This window comes from Aphis gossypii, chromosome 3, assembly GCF_020184175.1.
Source record: "Aphis gossypii isolate Hap1 chromosome 3, ASM2018417v2, whole genome shotgun sequence".
Taxonomy (NCBI): Eukaryota; Metazoa; Arthropoda; class Insecta; order Hemiptera; family Aphididae; genus Aphis; species Aphis gossypii.
In genome coordinates, this window is record NC_065532.1 from 19,639,978 (window position 1) to 19,665,649 (window position 25,672).

At 29.6% G+C, this 25,672-nt stretch overlaps 2 protein-coding genes across 2 annotated transcripts; one reads left to right on the forward strand and one right to left on the reverse strand.

The window, feature by feature from the left end:
- The first annotated feature begins 866 nt into the window (after positions 1–866).
- Positions 867–24,657, forward strand: LOC114126368 (MOXD1 homolog 1). The gene is made up of 10 exons (XM_050203456.1): positions 867–1,242; positions 11,191–11,346; positions 18,727–18,903; positions 18,992–19,075; positions 20,229–20,514; positions 21,476–21,756; positions 22,235–22,360; positions 22,524–22,708; positions 23,042–23,369; positions 24,310–24,657. The coding sequence occupies exons 1-10, from the start codon at positions 889–891 to the stop codon at positions 24,472–24,474; spliced, it is 2,142 nt and encodes a 713-aa protein (XP_050059413.1). The 5' UTR covers positions 867–888; the 3' UTR covers positions 24,475–24,657.
- Positions 12,413–20,329, reverse strand: LOC114126370 (uncharacterized). Its single transcript, XM_027990307.2, has 5 exons — positions 20,188–20,329; positions 16,184–16,501; positions 15,317–15,754; positions 14,718–14,928; positions 12,413–12,958 (listed from the first exon to the last, which is right to left on the reverse strand). Exons 2-5 carry the CDS (start codon positions 16,438–16,440, stop codon positions 12,572–12,574), a joined length of 1,293 nt encoding a protein of 430 aa, XP_027846108.2. The 5' UTR covers positions 16,441–16,501; positions 20,188–20,329; the 3' UTR covers positions 12,413–12,571.
- Positions 24,658–25,672: the final 1,015 nt, after the last annotated feature.

Genomic DNA, 25,672 nt, shown 5'->3' on the forward strand with positions numbered 1-25,672 from the left:
ATGCAACGTTGCCAATTGTGAGACTAAAACCGGGGGTATTATTTCATGAGATAAATACGCTTATTATTGATTTATATTAATATATATATATACATATATTCATAAAACGGTCGTTAAACGAAAATTCTGCGTCGACTGCATATTGTCTCTCGCCATCACTTCCGGTTATTCTCAGACGGACTCGCGATGATAATGTATACAATGATATTTTATACTAAAATTTGATATTATCATAGAATCAGTGATATGGAGCTACAAACACGATTCACCACGTCGTGCTTACATTATATTATATACCTATTAATATCATACCTATATTACAGTGGTCGTGTGCAGCGACCGTTGTACGCAAAATAAAATTATAATACGCGCGCTATAGTTAACGTCACGGTCGCTTGATGACCCTCGTCGTACTCGGTCCCGCATCTGAGGGGGGGTGGGCCGGTAAACGTTCCCGGTAGGGAGAACAATTTTTCTATTAGAAAAAAAAATCGTCCTCTCGTAAACGCCGGGATGAAAACCGTTGCCCTCATGCGCGCACAACACGGCTGCAGCAGTAGCCGGGCCGAGGGGCTATTATACAAGCGTAGTAGGGTGTTCCGGTTTCGTTGCGATATTGTTATCGTCGTTCGGAAGCAATAATACAGAGAGACCATGTGCTCGAGTCTCTTCTGCCGGCGCGTCTGCAGCGGGTTGAGCGCGGTGGGGACAAGAGTGTCGATTGCTCGGCGGGTGGCACGAGGGGAAATACGACGACGGCGGCGGCTGCGGCTCCGGCGCGGTCGGCGAGGGGTTACGGCGGCGGACCGGGCCAGGTGTTCGGTTCCGTATTATAACCGCCTGGCCGTCGAACCGGTACGCCGTAGTCAGTGTGTACGCGCGATCGCCATGTCCCGGACGTGTGTGTTGTTGTTGTTGTTGTTGTCGTTGTCGTCGTGGTCGTGCGCCGGCCGCGGTGCTCGCGCCGCCGTGGCCCCGGCGGCCGCCGTAGTGTCGCCGCCGTCGTTCCGGTCGGCCAACCTGACGGCCGCCGGTCTGCTGGCCGCCACCAAGTACGGCAAAACGGTGTTGGCCGGCGACGAGATCGCCGTGGCCGCCCAAGAGTACGCCGACTGCGCGGTGTTCCGCGTGCAGGCCCGAACCCGCGGTTACGTAGCTTTGGGATTCGTGGATCCGATCGCCTCGTCGGTGGACGTGCTGCTGGCGTGGGTGGACGACGACACCGGAGCGGGACACTTGATGGTAAGGGTTTCGTCCAAAAATACGATATAATATACGTCTTGTAAATAACGAGTATAGGTACACTGTAAGTTGTACTGGCAGTGATGACGAATATTGTAAGTCGTAGACTCGTTGGCCCGTTCGTGGGGGGGTAGATAGCTGGGGGTCGCGAAATAGTCATTTATAACTATACTTACGTGTGAGACGTGCTGAGACCGCTGCAGCGTGATTCAGTCGAGTTCTTCACGCTCGCCGTGATCTACGGCAGTGACGTGTTTTTATGAGGAGGAATAGTATAGCTGGAGACATGCATAGCCCACCACCCTTAGGCTTGCTCATTTTTGTCCGTATATTAATTCTTCGAGATTTATTGTCAAAATAAAAATTCATATTTCATCGATAGTTTTTTTTTTTCTGTACGCTTTTTAATTTTTCACACGAGTCGAGTCGGTTGATAACAATTAAAACCATGGCAATAGCTAGGTAATAACATATAGATAAGTACTATACAAATTCTTCTTACCCCACACGATTAATAATGTATTATTAAAATTAACTAACATGATGTAGCATGGGCGAATAACTGCAAGAGTAAATATTTTTTTACTGTGGTCTGAGTATAGAGAAAAATACATATCCCCCTTTTTAAAAAAGTTAAGCACACCACTGGTTTATAGATATGGCGAAATAAAGGCACATAAGAATAGAATAAATTGTTTCCCTCTTGAATCGAGTATATACCAGTGTAAAACAGTGTACCAGATACGAATATATGAAATTATATCGCGAGGGTGCAATTTGGGGGGGGGGCTGACAGAGTGTACTTTGGCACCCCTATTTTTGTTTGTGTCTTTTTGGCTTACAATAAAATTTACAAACGCTCCAACGACCTCCGCATAAAAGATAAATATAATATTATAAAAATCATAACGCGTATAAAATAATATGCATATGGGTTAAGTATATTTATTGTTTAATATTTTATAGAAGTATATAATATTATAAGTTCGAATGACAAATCTACTTCAAATTTTATTAAAGTATTAGTTATAAAACCACGTGAGCCATATATATATGTATATACTATAATATAGAAAACGTGGTCTGTTAAAAAAAAAAAAAAAGTTATCCAGCTATAAATGGGTCCACTGTGGTCTGTGATATAGGTACACATCGCAATCATCGTATGCGGTATACATATTAAAATATTGTTATTGATTAATAATTTAATTTACATTATCAAAACTAAAATAAATTTCCTTCTACCTCCTTGAAATTAAAATATTATATTATTACCCTAATGACTAATATCAGCGTAACCATTTTCTCATCACCATGTGATATTTTCGCTTACTGCTATAATTTCCCAGTTGCTGTCAGCCGAATAAATGATTGCAACACATAACATTCTCAATTCACCTGTAAGTTGTAACATGTGTAACAGTCGTAATTAATCAGCTGCACTAGTGAGAAATATGTTTACAACAATTCTTAGACAATAATAATATTGAATGTTAGGTGTCACGTCAAAATATTTTAACAATAACGTAGGAATAAAATTATTGTTCCAGTAAAAACGTCACAGTCACTAATATATTGCAATACCTAACGCTACATTATTGAATTATATTATAATATATATAAATGAAAATAGAAATTTTTTATCGATGTTTGAACATTTTTGTACTGATGATATTCAACTAGTACAACTGTCACTTAGATATTTTAATCTTATAAATAATCAATAAACATTCATACAGCTACGTAGGAATATATGCATAGTATTATACAGTCGAGTCGCGATAACTCGAAAAACTTGACAAATCGGATTTTTTTTATTCCCTAAGAAATTCTCATAAGTCATAACACTCAATGTATTATAAGTCTTATTAACTCGAGTATAAAATTGTGATAAATAGCTTAAACAAAGTATATTATATTAATTGTTATAATTGGGTACCTATTTTTGTACCTAAACATATTACGTTCTATCTACTCGACTGTATAATAAAGATGATAAACGAGTAGATAGATAATTAGAAACAGATTATTATGATCCCGAAATTGATGAGCCTCAGAGAACTTTCAATATGATTACGATTTACGACAAACTAAGCAATGTTATCGAGTCCTACGGTTAGGCAATTTATTGACTCAGTTAAAAGTATAACTATATAAGATATAGAATAGTATAAGTCATAGGAAAATTAAAAATTTTTCAATAAACAGCCAAAAAACTAAAGTGAATAACAAATTATTTTTGTACTGTACCTATAATATAGTAAATGGTACTTATAATACAATTGTATCTTTTTGAGTTTTTTCTTTTAACATTTATTTATCATAACTTTTTTTATCGTAACATTTTAAAATTAATAAATTATATTTCATTACAAAATTCGAAGGTTTGACATAATTTTGATGATAAATTCGAGTTAGATATCTCAAATAATACATAGGTACCTCGATGCGAATTTTTAACCCCCTTCAATTTCGAGTTATTGCGACTTGACTGTATAATAATATTACAACTTCTAAGTTTCTGGAAGGATTGTTCTTTAACTTATTATACTTTCAACCGCCACAAGCACCGATGGTGCATAATTTTATTAGGACGATCGTTGTGTGATATTTTAATCTTCTGTTGGCGTTAAAACAGCACCATTACCGGAAGTACCGATATCATACACATCGTGTTAACGTACACCTTTGTTTATTAGTTTCGTTAATCTGATATTTAGAGCACCCGCATATTATTATACTTTATTGTACTCACCTAATACTTTTATAATTTTGAATAATAGTGTATACTTTTTACTGTTTATAGATATACTTTATTATTATTTATTAGGAATCCGAAAATTACATAATGGTCTTTAAGTTTTTATTCCTTAATAAGTATCAAGTTAACTATGAAAATCCCTATGTGAAGTTTATTGTTTACATAATTACATTACCAGTTATCAAAGGTTTTAATAATTATAATTCTATTAAAAAATCAAATTATTTGAATAATAAAAAAAAAAATCAGTCTAAGGATTACAATATACATATACATATTCAAACATTATATAATGTGAGAAAAAAGTACATCGTATCTTAAACTTAACAAGTTAAACCTGTCTTGCATATTTATATATTTTTTTTGTTTTACAAAAATAAGTATATTAGTCTGCATTTTAATTTTTTATGCATAACCATATTATTCACATATTCAGTAATTGAACTTATATTATACTCACAGTAGATAGGCTACAAATTCTGTAATACCTATTTAAAATGATAATATTTTTTTTTCATAATATAGATGATATTCAAAAGTATTTTAAAAATTAAATTCTATTAGTGTCACCACTGAGTGGCTTCTTCCATCAAATGTACATGTATATTGTATATAGTATTACTTATTAGCACATGTTCTTATTGTACCCTAGAGCACAAATTATATATACTTGGTAAAAATAAAAATAATAAAAAATAAATTAAATTATTTAACATATTAAGTGAGTTAATTAAAATTTATTATATATATACATTTATGGTATATATTTACAGTTTATATTTTATTATAATTTTATTTTTTATAGTATTTTTAAATAAATACGAATAAAAATTATATAATCATTGATTTGTGTTAAAATAAATAACGTAATACATATCTCAATAGTTGCGAACACTGAATAGTATGAAATTATGAACTACAAATTACAAAGTTCCTTTATAGAGCTTATTTTTAGAGTAAAATAATAAACAAAACATAAGTAGATAAAGTAAAACTACTAAATACCTACTCTAGATAAATGTTAATTTACAATGAGTTATGATGTTTAGTATTCTCGTAGAATTTTAAATCGTATCACATATATGTCTTTATGGACCTGATGGAATGTACGGGAGTTCTTCATATATTATACACGTCCAAAACACGCTTATATTGGAACACGTCTTACACTCATAAAATATACGACAACTTGTTAAACGCGTCTTCAAGCAATTATTATTGGCGTGACACTCATTTTGATTAAGTAGGTATCTCTGCTTTAAAGGTCGGTAGTTAATTATTTACATCAAGACCCCGCTCGCTTGTAGTAGCATTAAATATTTATATGTATTGTTATATTATATTTTTATTATTAGAGACTATTAAACCAAACCACCAAACCCCTTGCTGAAAAAAACCTAATACTCCATGCGTATAGTGCGTTAGTATCTACTATATCTACAGAATATTAGAATATTAGGAGAAAAACAATTTTTTTCAATTCCCTTTTACCTACCTGTTTTCTTATTTAATTGACTTTTGCTATGAATTATGAAAAAAGAAAAAAGAATGAACATAATTCAGTTACTACTCATACGACGTACCTAAGTAAAATAAAAACTAGAAGCTTACGATGTAGGTATATGTTTATATATTGTACTCGTAAGTATATTGGGTCATTGCCCATTGGGATATAAATGTATGAAATCGTTTTTAATGTTAGATTATAATATAAAATATATATTATAATCATTATAATACATATTTTTTATGTATCTTATGTGGGTGTTATTATGGGGGAATTGAACTTAGTTTGCCAATATATTAAAATAATATTATGCCACTCCCACGAACGTGCGCTGTTTAATAAAGATAAACACATGCTACAACGGATTTTGGGACGTGCAGACAATATGGACGTTTTAGACTTTAATATTTTTTTTCTGATAGGATATTCAAACTTTTAAAATAGTGTTTTACGTTTAGATGATTACACTAATACTCGACCTATCCACACATATATTAACTGTATACAAACATCACGAGTTCTAATTGTGCTTGACGAAAGACGCACAATATTAGTTGCAGCTAATGATTTTAAGTTAAAATATCACCACATAAAACTGTATTTAGATAGATGGTTTAATTTTTTATGAAATATTATGGATATTTTGTGGTTATACAAGCAACTGTATTCATTAAAGTTGATCGATTTCTTATTAAACAAAATTCGAATTTTTTTTTCATTTTAAGAGCATTATCATAAAAACTTTATGTATATACCATCTAAATACTAATTTGTATAAAGGTAGGTAACCTATAAAATATACAAATTACAAAAATATGCTTCATTGATTTTTGAGTTAAACAATCTAAAATTTCTAAACCATAAGTACTTAGTATATGAAATTTTAATTTTAATAATTAATATGCTATATTATTATTCCGTCAAAGAATTAAATATTTTATTGTTTGTATAAAATACAATATAGACTTGAATCAATTATAACAATACTATGGTACCTATAAATTATTGACTTTGTGAATTATATTATTTTATTAATTATATTAGGTAGTTATATCTCTTGTCTAGTTTCCCATCACGCACGTCGGTTTTATTTTTGGAACACATTAAGTATATAGAATAAAAAATGTATACAGCACAACACAATCTTCCAGCAGTTTCATGCGATATCATGGCTTTCCCGCATACCACGATACATTCTTTTGATCCAAACAGCCCCCGCCCAACACTGTTCAGCACCTGCTTGATCGTAAAACGTTTTCATCGTGAGACTCATTTAATTGTCCTAGCGTCACCGACTCACCTTCAGACAACAACGCGCAGTTCGCACGATATAATAATATATGCCGTAAGAAAACGAGATAATATTATCATAATATTATAGAAAAAAAAATAATTTGGGTTTGAAATTTCAAAATACCTACACTACTAGGCGTGTAATTTAGGGTGACCATATTAAGAAAATAAAAAAACGGGACATTTGTTTCTTCCTCCCCAGCACCCCTCCCTCCTCCAAAAAAAAAACTGTTCTATATAAATTCATACATAATAAGCTGTATATAGTAAAAATACAAATTTAAGTCGTATCATAAACAATTATTTTCTTATTAATTTACCATTTTTTGAGTAAATAGCATAATAATAAAAGTGTTAAAATGTTATAATTTTTTAAACAATTAAACAATTATACGTTGTTACCAATACTGATACATTTTTTTCTTAACAAAAATTAGGAAATTTAAAACATCAGCTTTCTTCATTATTCGTGATTTTGATAATCCTTCTTCCACATTTTCTACTATGTTTTCATATTTTCTGAAGAACTTATCGAATTTAACAATTTTGGGTAGTTCAAAAGGAATTTATGAAATTGTGAACAAGTTAAAGTGCTGTTTTTTAATAATTATTGATATAATGGTTTCTACATTAAAACAGTTTTTTCAATTGTCCACAATACATTTGTTATTGAAAATATTCTTTCTACAAATGCATTTGTTCCAAGAATAACCAAATAATTGTTAAAAAGGTGTTAAAAAAAAATTGATTTTTTTATAGAATTTAAAATACACCACGCCATTTTTCTGTCACTTTTTTTGAAAATTTTTCCATTCTAAGATTTTTAAACTTGTATCACATGAATTACATAATTAGATTCATCAAATAACTTATCCTCATCCAGGTTGAATTTTTTATTTTAAAATAAATATTGAATACTTTCTTTAACGTCTATTCAAACCGGAATATCTAATAATTGAGTCCATCGAAAAATTTTGAACGGTTCAAAATAACAACTCCATTTCGACTGCTGGCTGTAGGCATCGACAATACTAGATATTCGTAAAAATTGACAAACAAAAATAGCGGACGACCGTCGATGGGTCGTTCCGTATTCACGTCATGCATGTATAATAGTATAATATAATATAATGCAATAATAATAAAAGATAATAATTGTGTATCGTAAGCGTAATTGTTATAGTGTTATCTGTTATTTATAAATTGGTTTCAAATTTTAAATACAAATACTAGTAAAACTGTTTAATATTTGTTTCATATATCGATATTTTTTTCACAAACATAGTATTATAATTTATAATATGGAAAAAACGGGATTAAAACGGGACAATCTTCTAAAAACGGGATAAAAAGCGTCCCGTTCGAAGTTTGTCGGGACAACGGGACATGATGACCAAAAACGGGACAATCCCGTTTTAAACGGGACGTCTGGTCACCCTAGTGTAATTAAAACAATTCTGGGATTTTAAATTATTAAGATATTAAGATATTTTTGAACTCTAAATCACTATAGAGTGATGAATGTGTGTTTTATTGTTGTTTTCAAAATAATTTAGTACAATTAGTGCCGTATTAAAATTATTTGAGTACGCAGCATTTCGATAACCCATGCACAGTTACTTTATATTATATGTTATATTACGAGTATATCTTAATAAGATATGAATATGTTACTATTTTTTTTACGGACAAAACGAAAATATTTTGATTTAAGCGTAATCACGTGTGTTAGTCGACATCAGTCTCTCCATAGCTATTGTTAATAAATAATACTATTTTAGTTGTAGGTACCTATACAATTGTTGTGCGTCCGGAAATGAACGTGATATCTGCAGCCCAACCTACCTTACACCGTATAAGTACCTACATATCTATATGAGTATAGGGTGAATACGACTATATTATAAACACTGTCCGTCGTTTAAAGTTTCCATTGGTTAGGAGGATACTAGATTTTATTGTTATTATTATTCTGATTGTTATTAGTGAGAAAAAAAATAATCACTTGTTCTTCCGTCATGGTGTATTAATGGTGGTTTTAAAAAGGGCACGCGCCAGTCTCGTGGAACATCACACCACCAATGCAGGTGCTGGATGTAATCACGTCCGGTAATTTTTCGAGTATATTTTTTTCTGTCAAAACCCATTTGCTTGTAACGTGTTATAGACTTCGTTAATTTTTGAATGCATTTTTAATATAACTGTACTTAAGCATGTCAAATTCAATCAAAGAATTTACGACAAGACAATAATATATTATAAAAATATGTTCAACTAAATTTGTTCAATATGCTATACCAAATCTATTTCCTATTTCTAAATGTTAATATAATATAAATGTGGATTATAACAAAATATTTTGTAATAGGTACATAAAATACTAATTTAAAATCTTTTGAACTGTTGGAACTTAAAAAAAATAATAATATTTTCATTGAGTTAAAATACATATTTCGTTAATCTTGTCGTTTTTATGATAACGTTAACTTGAACTTTATCTGATTAAATATTATATATAGGTAAATATACGTGAATTCTCTCAGTACCGTCGTGGCAACGCATGACAATGTACCTAAACATTCATTGATCCCTTTCAATGTAACTGGTTTTCGTAAATCCCAAACCCAACAGTTCCCACGAGATTTGTTGATCGCATTACAATACCTTGGGTCTTTTTCTCGTGAGAAAAATTTTATAATTTTTTTATTGTTTTGAATGAATTCGGTGGTCTTTTTTTATTATTGTTATTACTATTATTTTACATTGGGTACTTATTATAGTGTTTACAGTAACGGTTGACCAAATTTTGCTATTTAGCTTTGTTAATTATTTTTGATAATAATAAATTACTACATAAATGTTTAACAAAAAAAAAAAAACTGTAATAAATATATTCTAGTATGTAGTTATCGATTTAAATCGTATTAAATAAGTAAAATGTATAATTGTATATTTGTATCTGTATTTATAAATTGGCACAATCAATTATACATGTAAATTGTATCTTAATTTATTAGTAGATACTAATTATTAAATTTATTTAAATGAAAGTACTATGTATCATATATACCTAAATATATTGTTGAAAAAAATCGACAAGTATCTTTATTACTTATACGACAAAATAAATGTCACTTTTACCGTAAATTAAAATATTGAAATATGCAACATGACTAATTGCATAATCTATGAATATAATATATAAAAATAATATTCAAAGAAAAAATCCAACAATCAATTAAATACATGGGAATTTTTGCTAAAAGTAAAGATTGAATAAGAACTACTAATAAAATATCAGTTATATATAAAAAAAACAAATTAAATTTCTAAACCTGTGTTTGTTAATTATAATTTATATACGATTAACATAGTTAATTATATAATGTATATATTATATGTATATATGTTACCAGATTACTAGATAAAAAAATATTCACATTAATGCGTACAACGCGAATAAATAAAAATATAGTATTGACGCTAACCAATCAAAAAGAATAGTTTTCATTTTTAAACAATATTAACAGTCAAACAACAATTAGGTTGTAGATAAGTACATGTACGACGTACCTACACCTATATTTATTGTTACCCATATGGTTTTTTGGATGTAAACTATAGCAATGGCAAAATATTTAAATTCCGGTTTTGTTCTAATTATATTTCTTGTCTTGTGATGTCAGATGTATCACCCTATATCATTAAGTATAATAATGAACATTAAGTAACATATGTTTGCCATATATAAATTATAAACACTTGTTAGTTGTTACTATCTTGGAATTAACTTTACACTAAGGTATTATTATAAATTACATAATAATATATATTTAATTTAGCAACAAATGTATAATAATACCGTACCGTTCAGTAGCTTGCGTGGGATATAAGATTCTTAAATTTTATGTTTTCAAGACTTTCAAGTTAAAGCATGCGTTACAATAATGTAGAATCATTTATTAAAAAAGTATATTATAAATATTTCGGAGTATACAACTATATAAGGTATATTTCATACTATCGATAAAAGAGAGTATATGTGTTTAATTTTTTAGGTAACTTTTTGTTTTAATGCATTTTAAAACTATGACTATCCAGTATCCACTTATATGCTTTAGTTGGACTCTTACACATAATTCATAGACAAGTAATTGTTATAAAAAATTGGTATTATTATTTTAAGCTAAAGAAAATTGTTGTGAATGCATTATCACTTTGTTTTGCTATAATAGATTGTTTAAAAATAAAAATATTCATTTCATCATAATTATAATATTCTAATATAACAGTCAAATTAAATATTTAATACATTTAACTCTTTTTAAATGCGTCACGCAATATGAATGAAGCCATGTGTTATTATTATTTTTTTTTTGTTACACAGGATATGCATGGCAAAACTGAAACAGGTCTAACACCGGAAAAGGATGTGAGCCAGGACTACGAACTACTGGCTTCCTTCCAAAATGGCTCTCATACATCCATCGTCTTTCGAAGGGCTTGGGACACCTGTGACGCACACAACGACGTGGTATTTGGGGTATGTATTCGTAAACACTAAACCTGTATTATCTAAGATATCGTTCGAATCAAATAATAATTTATGTCCGTCGAGGGTGTATAGGACCATAAAAACCGGTTGTATTATGTAAAAATAGTTTTGAATAATAGTAATAAAACGGTAAATTACTTAATGAAGACTAATAATGGGAATTTGTCGAGATATTCTTGTAGCTTGTTTAATAGTTTTATTGAATAAAACCAACGATTTCCCATAGGTAATATATTTTTTAATAAAAATGCATTTAAAAGAATTGTATACCTAAAAACTAACGTAAAGTAAGTTATCTGTAAAGCGTATATTTCCCTTGGAACACAGATTATAACTTACTATAATAATATGTATATTTACACTGGGTTCATTATTACATTACTTATACAATTTTTTTTTTTTTTTTGATTAATTGTATCAATGTACTTAATGGTTTAACTGTGTTACAATTATATTACAACATTATTATATATTTATAAACCTCTTGATCATTATATGGTTATAATTTATACATTATATTATTATAAAGAGAATAATAAAAGAAAAAAATGTAATGCTTCTAAAGTCTAGTTTGTCTTCTATTATAGCAAGATGACTAAATTTTTTTTTATTTAGATAATTAACAAAGACTTTAGATTTATTCATGGTCATTCTGTTAGTAGTGTAATTCTATGTAAATATATATATAGATGTTTATTTTGCAAGAACCTGGATTTTAGAAAGAAATACATGAATTTATTTTTGTTTTGGAAGTAATGTTCCAATGAACCTATATAATATTAAATATGTACCTATTATTAAATAATATATATATATATATATATATATATTATTATAATCCTATAATAATATATGAAACATATCAATATAATATGTATATAAATATATCATATTTATAAACATATTCATTGGTTTTTAACAATTAATATCGGTTTAAGTTATAGAATATTATAATAATTAGGTATAGAATATTCACAATATCACAATATACCTATTATTAAAGACTTGAGCAGCAATATTCGATAACAAAGCTTGATGGTTGATAGTTTATAATAGTTTATTAACTATACTCGGAAAAGATAACAAAAATGTGTGCCATGAACAAAACGTAGAACTGTAATAGTTATGTGTCACCACAACACAACAATAGGCTTATAAGACATTCAATTAAACCATATAATATTTCTTAAGTTTTTTAGTTATGAATTAGGCATCAACGGATTCGAATTTTTCTTCCCAGATAAACGATAGGAATTTCGGGTTTCAGTACATCGCTGTCGGTGATCTTCAAAAAATATCGACGGTTAAGAAAAGCGTAGTAGATCCGAGCACCAAAAACGACAAAATACATAGCAAATATGTAGTACAAATAGTATAAGTGTCTGGCGTAAGCTTTTGACGAGAGCAACGATGACTTTCGGACGACCAACAGCACTTCTTGGGTTCGGTTACCGTCTACAAAACACGTGTAATTACCGGAGTCATTGTCTGTGAGTCTGACCAAGTACAACGTCCCAAACGTGTCCAGCAACGCCCCAGACGTGTCATCGGCAGTGGACTCGGTTTCGGTCAATAAAAGTCCATCTTTTCTCCACGTCACCTAACCCATAAAATATAGATGTGAATTAAAATAACTAATACGTTAAGGAAACAATGGTATAGAATTAGTGAAGAATGATACCTACATTACAATGATTTCAATATACTATACAAACGACCGATGCTACGATTTATTATACTTATATAATAATGCTCGTATTTATTTGTGATCTTACCCACCTATATCTATTCTAGAATTTATTCTGTAAAAAATTTAAAATTTAGAACAAGCCAAAATTTTAAGGTTTTATTTTAAATTACATAACACGTTGAGGTCACAAACCAAGTTCTATCGAATTTTTCCTAAGGTACACAAAATTGTGTTATTTTTGACGATTTTAAATCAGGTATTTTACAATTTATATGCTATATCGGCAGTCGACACTATAATACAATCATATCATCATGTCTGACATATAAAAAATAATTATGATTGAAGAGTAGTGTTATTAAATACGTATATCAATTTTTTTCATAAACGCTTTGAAAGTTGTATTTTGTATAAACTTCTTATTAACAATAAATGCCTTTTAAATTATTGCGATAACCAACAATTATAAAATATGACTTTGTAAATGCTATAACTCATGTTTAACGTTACAATGTAATAATTGAAGAAGAGGATGACATATAAAGCATATACGTATTGAACAAAACAATTAATACTATTTTTTTAATTAAATAAAATACTTTTTAGAAGCCATTTCACGTGTAATGTGAATAAAATATTTCAATGACTGTCACATAAACAAAAGAAGGAACAATTATTAAACTAATTAAAATAAATATTGAAGATTGTGATTTTGACATAATTGTGGTACTAATTAATTACAAAATTATACATAAACTATTAAGTATCAACGATTTACAACGCCACGTTTGCACATTACTCATAATGATTGTGTGATCCTCGTATACGAGATGACCTGTTAAAATAATATATACATAGTTTTGCTTACATTGTCATAAAATATAATATATTTCAACAATTTTATGTCTTATTCATTCTTAGTTCGAAATATTATATGGATATCATTTATCAGTACCAAACAAAACAATATTTATGCATCAAATGAATAGATAATTAAGGAAAATCGTTATCCTAATATAATTATTATGATTAAATGTTTTATTTCGAATCGTTAAATTTTTGCGGTTTAATGACATACAAAATGTGTACAATAATGACTTCGACAAAGATCTATATATAAAAAAATAATAATAATAATAATGCGAAGAATGCACGTGCTCTTTGAGCGGTTTTCCGTGGTATTCGTTATACCAGAATGTGGCTAAACGAATTTTGATTACCACTATAATATGCTCAACGTGCGACGGTTATTGTTTAATATACGAGTACAGTTTAACTGAATTTACAGCACATCTGCCGTTTGACTAACCACAAGTAATTTTTTTTTGTTCTTAAATAAAATACTTAGTGTTTAGTATATACGAGTATATAATATGTAAATGCAATACTGACATCATATACTGATTAAAATAATATTTTATTATTGTGTAGGATAAAAATAATTAGGTAAGCTTTATGGTCGCGCTGATCGCATAATTTAGCGAATTAAATTATAAAATCTACAGAACCATGTACGATCGCTCTGCACGATAATAATTTGCTGAAAACGACGCCAGTCTTATTTCTACAAAACACCACCTTATATCACGCCATATCACATCTGTATATCAAATCTACTACAATATTTATGGTTTGTAAAATACATTCCAAATCGAAAGAATATACTTACCTTTTTATCAGCGGTTGCTTCGGCACATACTAATGTCAAACTAGACCCTTCCTCCAACACAAACGTGTTCCTGTACTTAGGAAGTCTGCGCTTGTTCGAAACCTGACAGTAGGCGTAACATGTTTCGGCTAGCAAAAAGTCTGGCAACGTAGATAATTTGGCTGCTAGACCGGGCGAAACTGTCATCACAGTAGCGGGTAGCGCGATCGATCTGAAAACTCCAAACAGATTCGATATAATAACTACAGTAAACAGAAACTTTGTACAGTCTATATCATTGTTTGATTTGCATTCGCTTTGAACGCTTTTGATGGAAACAAAAAGTCAATAATAATATTATATTATGTAATTATTTTAATTTAATGATTGCGTCAATAACCTATAATATACGAACTCTTCGCTGAATGTGTATGATTTACAGGGTCTTTCAAAACATTTTGTTTTTGTAAAATCTTTTTTTTTTCAAATATAATAATTATATTATTTTTTTTTTTTTGATAGAGACACATCATTATAATTATGACAACATATTTTTTAAATAGACTGATTTTTAAATTTTATTTTGTATGGATTTAAACTCGTATTTTGTGTAATATTACCTACAAGCCATGCGAATACCAACGTCAAAACAGACCCGACAGGCAGCTCTTCGGTACCGCTTGCCCGCACATCCGTCGCACGGGCCCCATGGATCCCAGTCCACATCCATTTTCCAAACTATCGGAAAAGCCTTCGTGACAGGCGCTAAATACCGAGATTCGTACTGCGTCCATCCTGCCATCGAATCGGCAGTCACCGCCACGACGTCGGCACCGGGCCGCCCGCCTGAATTCGCCGGCAGTAGATCGAGCGCATACTCAAGGCGTTCATCAGTCTCAAGACCGGAACACGAGTACCGACCGGTGTCGGATGAGGTCAAGTTCCGGATTACCAGACGATGATCTAGCGTCATGTACACTCGGTTTGACTCCATCGGGTCTGACATACCCAGCACCACTTCCTTCCGACCCGCCAAGGTGCCGTTCGAGTACAACATTCTGTTACCACAGTTATAGTGGACGTGGACATAAACAACCACCATCAAGACAATTATTATACAACTATTATATAATTTATATAGGTTACAATAATATGAGATGAATGGATCTTTTCTAGGGATTATATTATAATAATAGCCCAGGAAGTAATTTGGTAGAAAATGTAAATATATTATCACTTACAATACAGAAACCATTAAAATCTATGGTTTCTTTTAGATTTATAGTACGTAATAGAGGCGCTCAAAAGTTATTAGTAAAGTAATTCTTACTCAAAATACATTTCTGTTATAAATTTATTTACGGATATCGATTATGTTTCAAAATATATATAGCCTACACACAAATATAATGTCTATGGCCGAATTCTATATTTGATAAATGTGCCATTTTTGATTGTTCTTAAACAAATATTTTCCTATATTATACCTGTGCGAAGTATACCAAAACCGGGCTTGGCCTTTATCCTTTTCGCCGCAATAGTTACACAAGAATTCTATGTCCGAGCCCAGGGGCGCGTCTACGATTCTCACTCGGTCGTCGTTGCGTCCTTCCCTCGACTCAGTCCAAGGCCTGTCTGCGCACGTTTCTCGTCGATGACAATCACCAAAACTGCAGTCCGCCCGAACGAACCCGACGAAGATGGTGACGATAGCGGAGAGGAAGAGTAACGTTTCTTCGAACATGTCAACGGCGTAGCAGTAGAGGCGCCAAAGAATGAAAATAAATTATATTTTGTTCCCTTCACTAAAACATAAAACTATAAGTATATAACGCACAAACCGTATTATATGCAAACGTGGACATTATGACGACGTGATGGGTACGTTTTCTTGGCAACGGTCGTCGCGCTAACGTGATATGAATTCACCACGAGGAGTGTCATCATATGATATAATATAATATACCTAGTCAGTAAATATTAATATTTATAATAATAATATTATTATTTGTTTCGGACCGGTCGTCTTTACAAAACAATTGATGCGGTCGACGGCCTTCGATCAACATAAAAAGAGTTTGGTCAAAGTGTACGTGTAACTTCACAATCATTATGATATTGTTATAATATAAGAACTAGATAAACATATAGGTACGAAATGGTGTGACTATGGTGGTTGATATCATTGCGAATAAAATTAGTAGGTATATTATATAATATTATATTATACACGTTTAGTTACTTTATAAAACTATATTGATAAAGATTATAATATTCTTCGAACATACATTTCAAAACACATTTTGTCCGCACATATTAATAGGTATATTATAAAAATGTATTTTTCAACCGTTCACATTGTAAATTATTCCTAAATCAGTTTTTTTTAAGAAATATCACGTTATACCTACGTTACATGCATAAGTAAACGTAATATTTAATATTATGTACTCGTATTTCAGGTACAGTTATTAGATATACAAAATAACATGAGCTATAACCAACTATTAACAAAAGTACATACCTATACATTTTTAACATTAAATTTGACTTTTATTAACGCTTGTCACTGAAATTAAATGTATAATTTTTCTAAAAATAAATGTAACAATAATTTCTGTACAACAGAGATATTAAAATTAAGTACCTACATACCTACGTTTAGATGTACTAATCAGTAATCACAATTGTTTATGATATGAATTTATCACTATACCATCCTATGAAAATAAGTATACCTACTCACAACATATTTTATACTATACATGCCGATTATGGACAGAGAAATAATATGGTTTATTCTCACAATGCCTGTGGACCGGAGTGTCGACGACAAACAGTAAAACGCGAATTTTCGTCCTGAGAAATAATATTTCAAATAGTTATTATATCATTGCATATATTTTAGTTTTCCATAATAAACTCAATACTCATTAAATTCTGAAACATTTTTTTTTTTTTTGTTAAAGTTAATTTCATTAAATAATAGGTAATTAACTATATGTTACACGCGTAGTTATACCCATGTAGTTTACTAAGCTATTAGCTAATAGCTCGTATACCTATAATCATTATTTATTACACCTACATAAATCGTGTTTTGATACATTTTTAAACTAAAATTATACTTGTTATATAAAATGTATAATTGTTCAAATAAATAAAAACTTTGTTTATAATAATAATAATAATGGTACCACCATTCTGTATAGTCTATACCTACATTAATATGCACAAAAGAACATATATATTATTTTTTTCGTCTGATGAATTCCAAAGAATCGTGGGAATTTTTATATTTAAGTTTTAAATGTTTAAATCACTAACGTCTATCTAAGACAAATCTATGTAAGCTATACGGAAAAAATAATTTCACCAAGATAACAATCAGGGATGCCCTGTAATTTTGTTCACGTATAGGTACTTATCGAAATGCAAATATCTAAACAAATGTATAGCAGGTAATTGTATACTAGCTAATATATTTGTATTTTCCAAATTCTTTATGTTTTATCTGTTTTATTTTACATTAATGTTGTGTTTCTTAAATGTAAACTTTGTAAACGATTTGTATAAATGCATTAAATAAAGTGTCTAAAAAAAAACTATACAATTTTTTTTTTTTGACACTTACTGCTTTAATTCAGTTTCCACTCTCCAACAAGTTAAATTAATTTTTAAGAACATTTTCCACGAAATAAACAATAATTAACAACTGCACCTAGTAGATATAAATCTATCAGCTTTAATAATATAAATTATAATGCAAGTATAATTGATACAAATTAACATGTTTTTTATAAATTATAACATGTAAAATGTAAATATGTATATTTAGTTATGTTGACCAATTATCAAGCTACTTATTAATTATTTACATAATTATCAGTTAAAGGACTTAATTATTTATTGAAATCTGACTTATTTCTAATAGGCATAAAAAGTTCTGAATTATAATAAATTATTATAATTATTTAAGTGCAAATTTAGTGGGAAAAAATATTGATAAAAAATGTGTGTATGTTTGTAGAACGACACGATGCGTATGTTATGGACAATGAGCGATCGAGATCCGATCGATAGACAATATACTGATGCATTGAAATTGGGCAGCTCATGGAAAGGTACTCAAAGTTTCCATCCGAAAGGCCCAAAATTCAAACCGAATACGGATAACTACAAGAAATGGGACGTCACCATGGATAACGTAATTAAATTAACATAATATAATATAATTAAATATTGTAATTGTGTGAGTTGTATGTATTTTTATTTTTAATTACTTAACATTTTAGTTACGCATTAAAGACGACGTTGACACTTTATACTGGTGCAAAATTTTCAAAGCTCCGATCTTTAAAAAAAATCATATTGTTGGGGTAAGTTTATACTACATTTCATTTTGATTATATTATATTTATAATGTTAATGCTTTATGATAGAAAATTAATGAAATATATACTAAACCAAATACGTTACCATGAATACCTTTTTTTTTACATTAAAAAAATAATAATTACAGTTTTACTTTATGTTATTTGATTTAATGTAACATTTCCCTACAAATTTATAAAAAGTAACACGTATAAGAAGATTTGAAACTATTTATATTTTTACTTAGTGTAGCTTTTATACGCAATTATTGAGTTAAACCAGGTTCGTCCCCTAACAAAACAACTATCTATCACTCCACTATATAACACCTAAATAAATAGGAAAATAATTCAGTACTACATTAATGCATCTTACCCACCTTTAATTAACCTATGTAAATGAAGTAGTAAATAAATAATATTAATATAAGGTATATAATAAAATCAATTAAACATTAGGTAGGTATAGTCAAAAATTAGGTTTATCCTTTTTTTTATACTTAAACTTTTTACAAATTCTTATCTTATTATTTTATCATTTAGTTTTGAATCTGATTTTATTGGACATTTTTATAGTATTTCGCTTCAAAACAAAATCGATCTATACTTATCATAATTTGTTATATAACGTATTACACAACATAGTATCGAAGCCTAAGGTCTTTTTATAAATATACCATGGACTATAGAAAACCCCTAAAAACGGAAAAAAATTACTTGAACAATATAGTGGGAAGCAATTCGTGTAACTAATACCATTTTTAAGAGACGCAACTAAGGTGCTTCTATATATTTTAAAATATAATTAAAGTTATTTAGAAATACAAGTAACTTCATTACTTTTTCATTTACTTTTACTTTGAATTGTTACTCAAATAAAAATGCAATTTTCGTATTACTTTACTTTCAACAAAATTTTTCTAGGTATTTATTATAACTTAAACGTGACAAAAAAAAAAAAAAAAGAAAAAGATTATACCTAAACGATAGTTCTCTAATTTTTTATCGACTTTGAGCCAAAGCCGGATTTACATTTTCGTTATCTATACTTGGAATAAATCCTTAAAAAATCACATAACGCCGTTACTTATACTTTTTAATTATTAGTAATTATATACCTAAAAATATTCTGAGATATGACTTTTGATCACTTCTGCAGTTTGTGCCTTTGCTAAACGACGACACGCGGCGTCTTGTCCACCATATGATCGTCTACGAGTGCTACGGTGGTTCTAACATAATGGAAAAGTACGTGACGTTAAAAGGCGCCCAGTGTTATGGCCAGAGCATGCCGGAAGACTGGAACAAATGCGTATCACCAGTGGTCACGTGGGCGATGGGCTCGGACGGGCAGTTTTTTCCGGATCACATTGGAGTGCCGATTGGCGGTCGTGATTTGTACTACATGTTGGAAGTGCACTACGATAATCCCACGCTAAAAAAAGGTATTGTAACAATAATAATATAATAACATTGATACTATAATATTATACTAGCTGAACCTGCACGTCGTTTGATAAATGAAACTTCGTTGATTTACTCTTTAAACTTAAAGAGCTTTGAACTTTAAATGTAAACTCAAAGATTTTTTACACATGCAGTTATTTTGGCTGTTTTGATCAAATATAAAATACAGGTCTACAAATAACTCTATCCAATCATGATGATAGTTTTTCTTGAGTCAACTAAATTAATATTTACGTAAGTGTTGAAAAGTAGGCTTTGACCAACAATAAAAAATAGGGCTAAAATAATTATTATATTCAATTATAAATTATAATAACTATTTTTTTTTTTTTTTGTAACTAATGACAACCCTATAAAAACAAAAATATCATTTTTTGTGAGTTATTTTTTAAAATGCAAAATTTAAAAATTGGCTTCAGAGTAGTGAACATTCATACAGCATTACTTGTATATCATTAAATTTCAGAACCGTAAGTGTTATAGACTTGGATGACTTACACACACGTGTACAAATTGTCTTTTATAATATAATCGTCAATTATTGAATAAGGGTATAACTATTAAACACATAGAACTTTTTCAGTAAAATTGTTCGTCAACTTGTAACCAAACACAAAAAAATATATATATTAAAAGTAGAAATTATTCTCGAAAATAATTTTTTTGGAAAACTATGAAAAGCTAAACATAGATAATGAAATATAATAATATAGTAGTCAGGTAGGTGTTGATGAGTTATAATTATAACTAGGATTTATAATAAAGAAACACAAAATTTTGCATTATTGCTATTATTGCTAAAATAATATATTAAAATAATCATCATCGCGCTTAATAAAACTCTATTTTGCATATTCATGAACCATGATAGTTTCCATGTATTTACACAATAATAACTATTATCGAAGTTATTATAATATAATATATCTACTGTTTTAGTAATGGACAACTCGGGCGTTAGGGTGTACTACACGGACGTTTTGCGCCCCAATGACGCGGGTATCATGGCCGTAGGTATGGCCGTGTCGCCGATGCACATCGTGCCGCCGAAGCAATTAGCCTACAAGACTGCCAGTCTATGTGACAAGGACTGTACGAACGTCATATTTCCGGAAAGAGGCATAAAAATCACGTCCGTTCTATTACACGCCCACATGGCGTCCAGGCAACTCAAACTCCGGCACGTCCGGCACGACCAGGAAATGGCTACCATCGCACAGGTATCTTACGCATATAATTATGAATTGTATTAATATTATTAGTTTATAAGTGAATTATACTGTATTGAAAATAGATATAACAAATATATTCGTTGTCTAGATATCCGGGTATTTAAATCAGGATCTTAACCAGACAGTAGGACAGTACCTATATTATATAGTTTATAGTACTTACAATCACTCATAAAAATAAATAATAGTCTTAAATTTTTGATCTATTAAGCTAGGTATATTAATTATCGTTAAATACATTAATTTAATAATTATTCGTTTTACTACAAAATTTATTATAACGTTTTTTTTTTGTAAGTGATTACAAAAAATAATTTTCTAAATAACATTATGTAGATTTTGTAAATGCCAAAATTGTCGTATAGTTTTCGTTAATTTTCGTACATGTTTGTCCATAATAATACGTCAACCTCTATGTCCTATATATTATAACTAAATTAATAATTTTACATTATTTTGTATAAAGGACGATCGTTACGACTACGATTATCAACAAGCAAGAGAACTGTCTAATGAAGTGACTGTGTATCCCGGTGATGAACTAATCACAGAGTGCGTCTATAATACGGTCGATCGACTGCAATTAACTCATGTAAGTATAGTATTATTAAATGCTATTTATAAGGTGTTCAATATCTATTTATGGCTAAATGGTTACTCGATTTTTAACAACATATTATCACATATACTACGCAGTTATTTTTAAATAATATGGAAGGAACATAATTTTAATTTACACGTTGATGGTTTTACAGGGTGGTTATTCGACCAAACAAGAAATGTGCTTGGCCTTTGTCACTTACTACCCACGTACACCATTGGCAAGCTGTTTCAGTATGACACCGGTACCGTTCTTTTTCGAAACGTTCGGCATCCAACAATTCTTGGACTACAACATGGAAGGTGTGGAGAAAATCTTCTTAAAACTGGCCGATAGCACGTAAGCGAGATTTATTTACTATACATGGTGTCTAATATTTTATGTTTCCCATCGTTTTTTGTTGCAATTGAGGACATTTGCATCATAACATTGTTACAAATAAATGTATTCGTTCTACTACATTGGCAGTATACTAAAAGGGGTGGAAAGATTATTAATTTCTACGTCTCTTTTTTTAAGAACATTTATAAGGAGTGTTGGAATGTTATATGAACCAATTTTGTATCATAATTTAACTCCTTCGACCTCCACACACACACTCTACACTCACCGTTAACTACAACAATATAATACAATGTTAAGTTATTTTATTATTATTTTTTTTTTTTACAGAACTAAAAATCCGCCTTCTCAGACTACTACAACTACGACAACGGTGATGCCAGAGTTAAATAATGCGAAAACGTTAAATGAACTTAACCAAGTACACATTGCATATCTGATGAAACCACCATCGTTTGCAATCGACGACGACAAAGAACAAAATCTGTTCAGGGATTTAGAAATCATGGAACCCATTGAATTTCAGAATAAAACGTTTCAACAGCATTTGGAAAACTTGCCGTGGGAAGACAGCCTGTTAACCAAAAATATCGAAAGACGATTGATCAATGGCAAACACATGACATTCTGTCGGCTACACAACGACACGTTGGCCTTGGTAAGTTTTGTTTAGACGACTGTTTTTGTGATGTCTTGTCTAAATGTTTAGTTTGTGCCTGTCCACAAAAAAAATAAAATAAAAACCTTGATTATAAGAACCTACATTATTATAAAGGTATTATCGTTTCTTTCGAGTTTGGCCGGTATAGAAAATCTAAACTTATGCAGTTGCCTGTTGTGTATCCCGCATGGTATATATTATGAGAGCTATTGTTTGAAATGTGGAGGGAAGTTATTATCTCTTCTTAAAAAAATGTATTTTAGCGTACGCCTTTTAATTATATTTTTTTCAAGTGTTGGTGATAACAGGCAACAGTCAATAGTACTTTCTGACCACTGACAACTAAAATACCCAATGTTCATCGTAAATATATTATAATATATTATTGCATACATTATATTATGTAAGTACTTAACTTTGGCACACGAGTTATGAGTGGACTGAGTAAAATATTATTATTCCATATAATACAATTTTACAATAGATCACGACACACAACGGCATTGGAATTACAATATTTCATATTTTCATATCTTATTGTTTACTAATAATAGTTGTACTAAAATCATTATTTAATTTTCATGCAATCATGTTCGTGAAATGAAATACATTTAAATCTGAAAGTACAAAATATATATTTTACTCGAATGAACCACTGAGATATTTGGAAAATTTACTTTTTTAACTTCGAAGTAGATTTGTTCTATTATTTTATTTATCTAGTAAATCAATAGTCATCTTTGATACAATTTCATATTTATTTATAGAATCTTGGTTGGATAGATTTCTATATAAAACGTATTACGAAAACTAGAATATTTTTGTGAAAGAACTACTCACGGATAAATTATTAAAAATTCATCGTTGTAAAACAATTAATAGTATTATGATATAATGAGTGTATGCTGATACTAATTTGTTATTTTAATATTTTCAGATGATGAATACATACTCGTTTCCGAACTTCACGGCGTACACTGAACCAAAGACCTCAAATGTTGCATGCGTACCATTATCGAACAAATTCAAAAACTCTGCCTTGGCAGTACAAAGTTCCTACGTATTTATTTTATTAAGTATCGCACTGATTTATATATATTAGGAACAAAAATAATAATAATAATTATTATTATTATACCTACCTATATAAACCTCTCACACGCGTTGTGGTCGTAGATTTAAGTACATTTTACCAAAGTCACTTTTTTGTTTATATTTTGTAATTTTTTTTTAATAAACGTATCATTTTGAATTTTGTATATAAAATATAAGTATTTAATTATCAGTTCAGTGGTTTTCACAGTTCCTAATCCGTTCTATTGACAAATTAACAACTAATGCGTTGTAACGTTAGCTAGTGATCCAACTATTCATAAAAAAAAAAAAAATACAACATTTTCTAATCTTTTTCATCTCTATTAGTACATATACTCAATGCTGCTTCTATAGAAAAACAATCAAATTAGGTTGAAATCTAAAATAAAATAAATTATAAATTATAAAAATACGGTATCTATTAAATATTTAAATCCTAATACATTTTTTCTTCAAATGTTTGAATCAAGCATTGAAGTTTTTATGCAACTTAATATATTTACACTATTACTTATTGTTCCATAAATAATATCCATAACATCTTATAAATATTTTTCTTTAATTACATTATAAAAGAGTAAAAACATTAATTCTCCACTGATTCGGCATAACGAAATTGAAGGAACACATATAATTTGATGTTAAGCTTAACAATTTTTACTATCTATACTTACATTCAAAAAATTTTTTTATAAATTTAAATCGCCAAAAAAAAAAAAAAAATAGCTGATATTTTATGACAAAGTATTTTTAATATTTTTACTTATTTTCTTATTTTTGTAATAATATACAATAATAATTAATAATTATAATATTTATCTACATATCACATGTGTATAATATGTTGATATCAGTTTTAAGCTGCATATTATACTTATTAGTTATTACTTATAGTCTTATACTATTACTAGTGCTCGATTAACGGTTTTTAAAGCATAATAAGCAACTAAAAAGAACGTGATTGTTTTAAAAAAGCAAAAAAAAGTATATATTTTATTTTTAAAAAAAGCATGATCAAAAATGAACATGAACTAGTCATAAAAATGAATAAAAAATTTTGAAATATAATTTAATTAAAAAAAAGAATTAACTTACATGTATTTCCATAAATTTGCAGAAATTAAACTGACTCTATTGTCCAACAGAATATTTTTATACATAGAAAACGAACTCTCTACATCCACTGAAGTGATCGGTGCATACTT

Coding starts and splice junctions, on each gene's coding strand:
- LOC114126368 (XM_050203456.1), top strand. CDS start 889: ATGTCCCGGACGTGTGTGTTGTTGTTGTTGTTGTTGTCGTTGTCGTCG. Junction 11,347..18,726: donor ACAACGACGTGGTATTTGGG/GTATGTATTCGT, acceptor GTATGTTTGTAG/AACGACACGATGCGTATGTT. Junction 19,076..20,228: donor AAAAAAATCATATTGTTGGG/GTAAGTTTATAC, acceptor TCACTTCTGCAG/TTTGTGCCTTTGCTAAACGA.
- LOC114126370 (XM_027990307.2), bottom strand. CDS start 16,440: ATGTTCGAAGAAACGTTACTCTTCCTCTCCGCTATCGTCACCATCTTC. Junction 15,755..16,183: donor TTTTGGTATACTTCGCACAG/GTATAATATAGG, acceptor CTGTGGTAACAG/AATGTTGTACTCGAACGGCA. Junction 14,929..15,316: donor GGTATTCGCATGGCTTGTAG/GTAATATTACAC, acceptor TGGAGTTTTCAG/ATCGATCGCGCTACCCGCTA.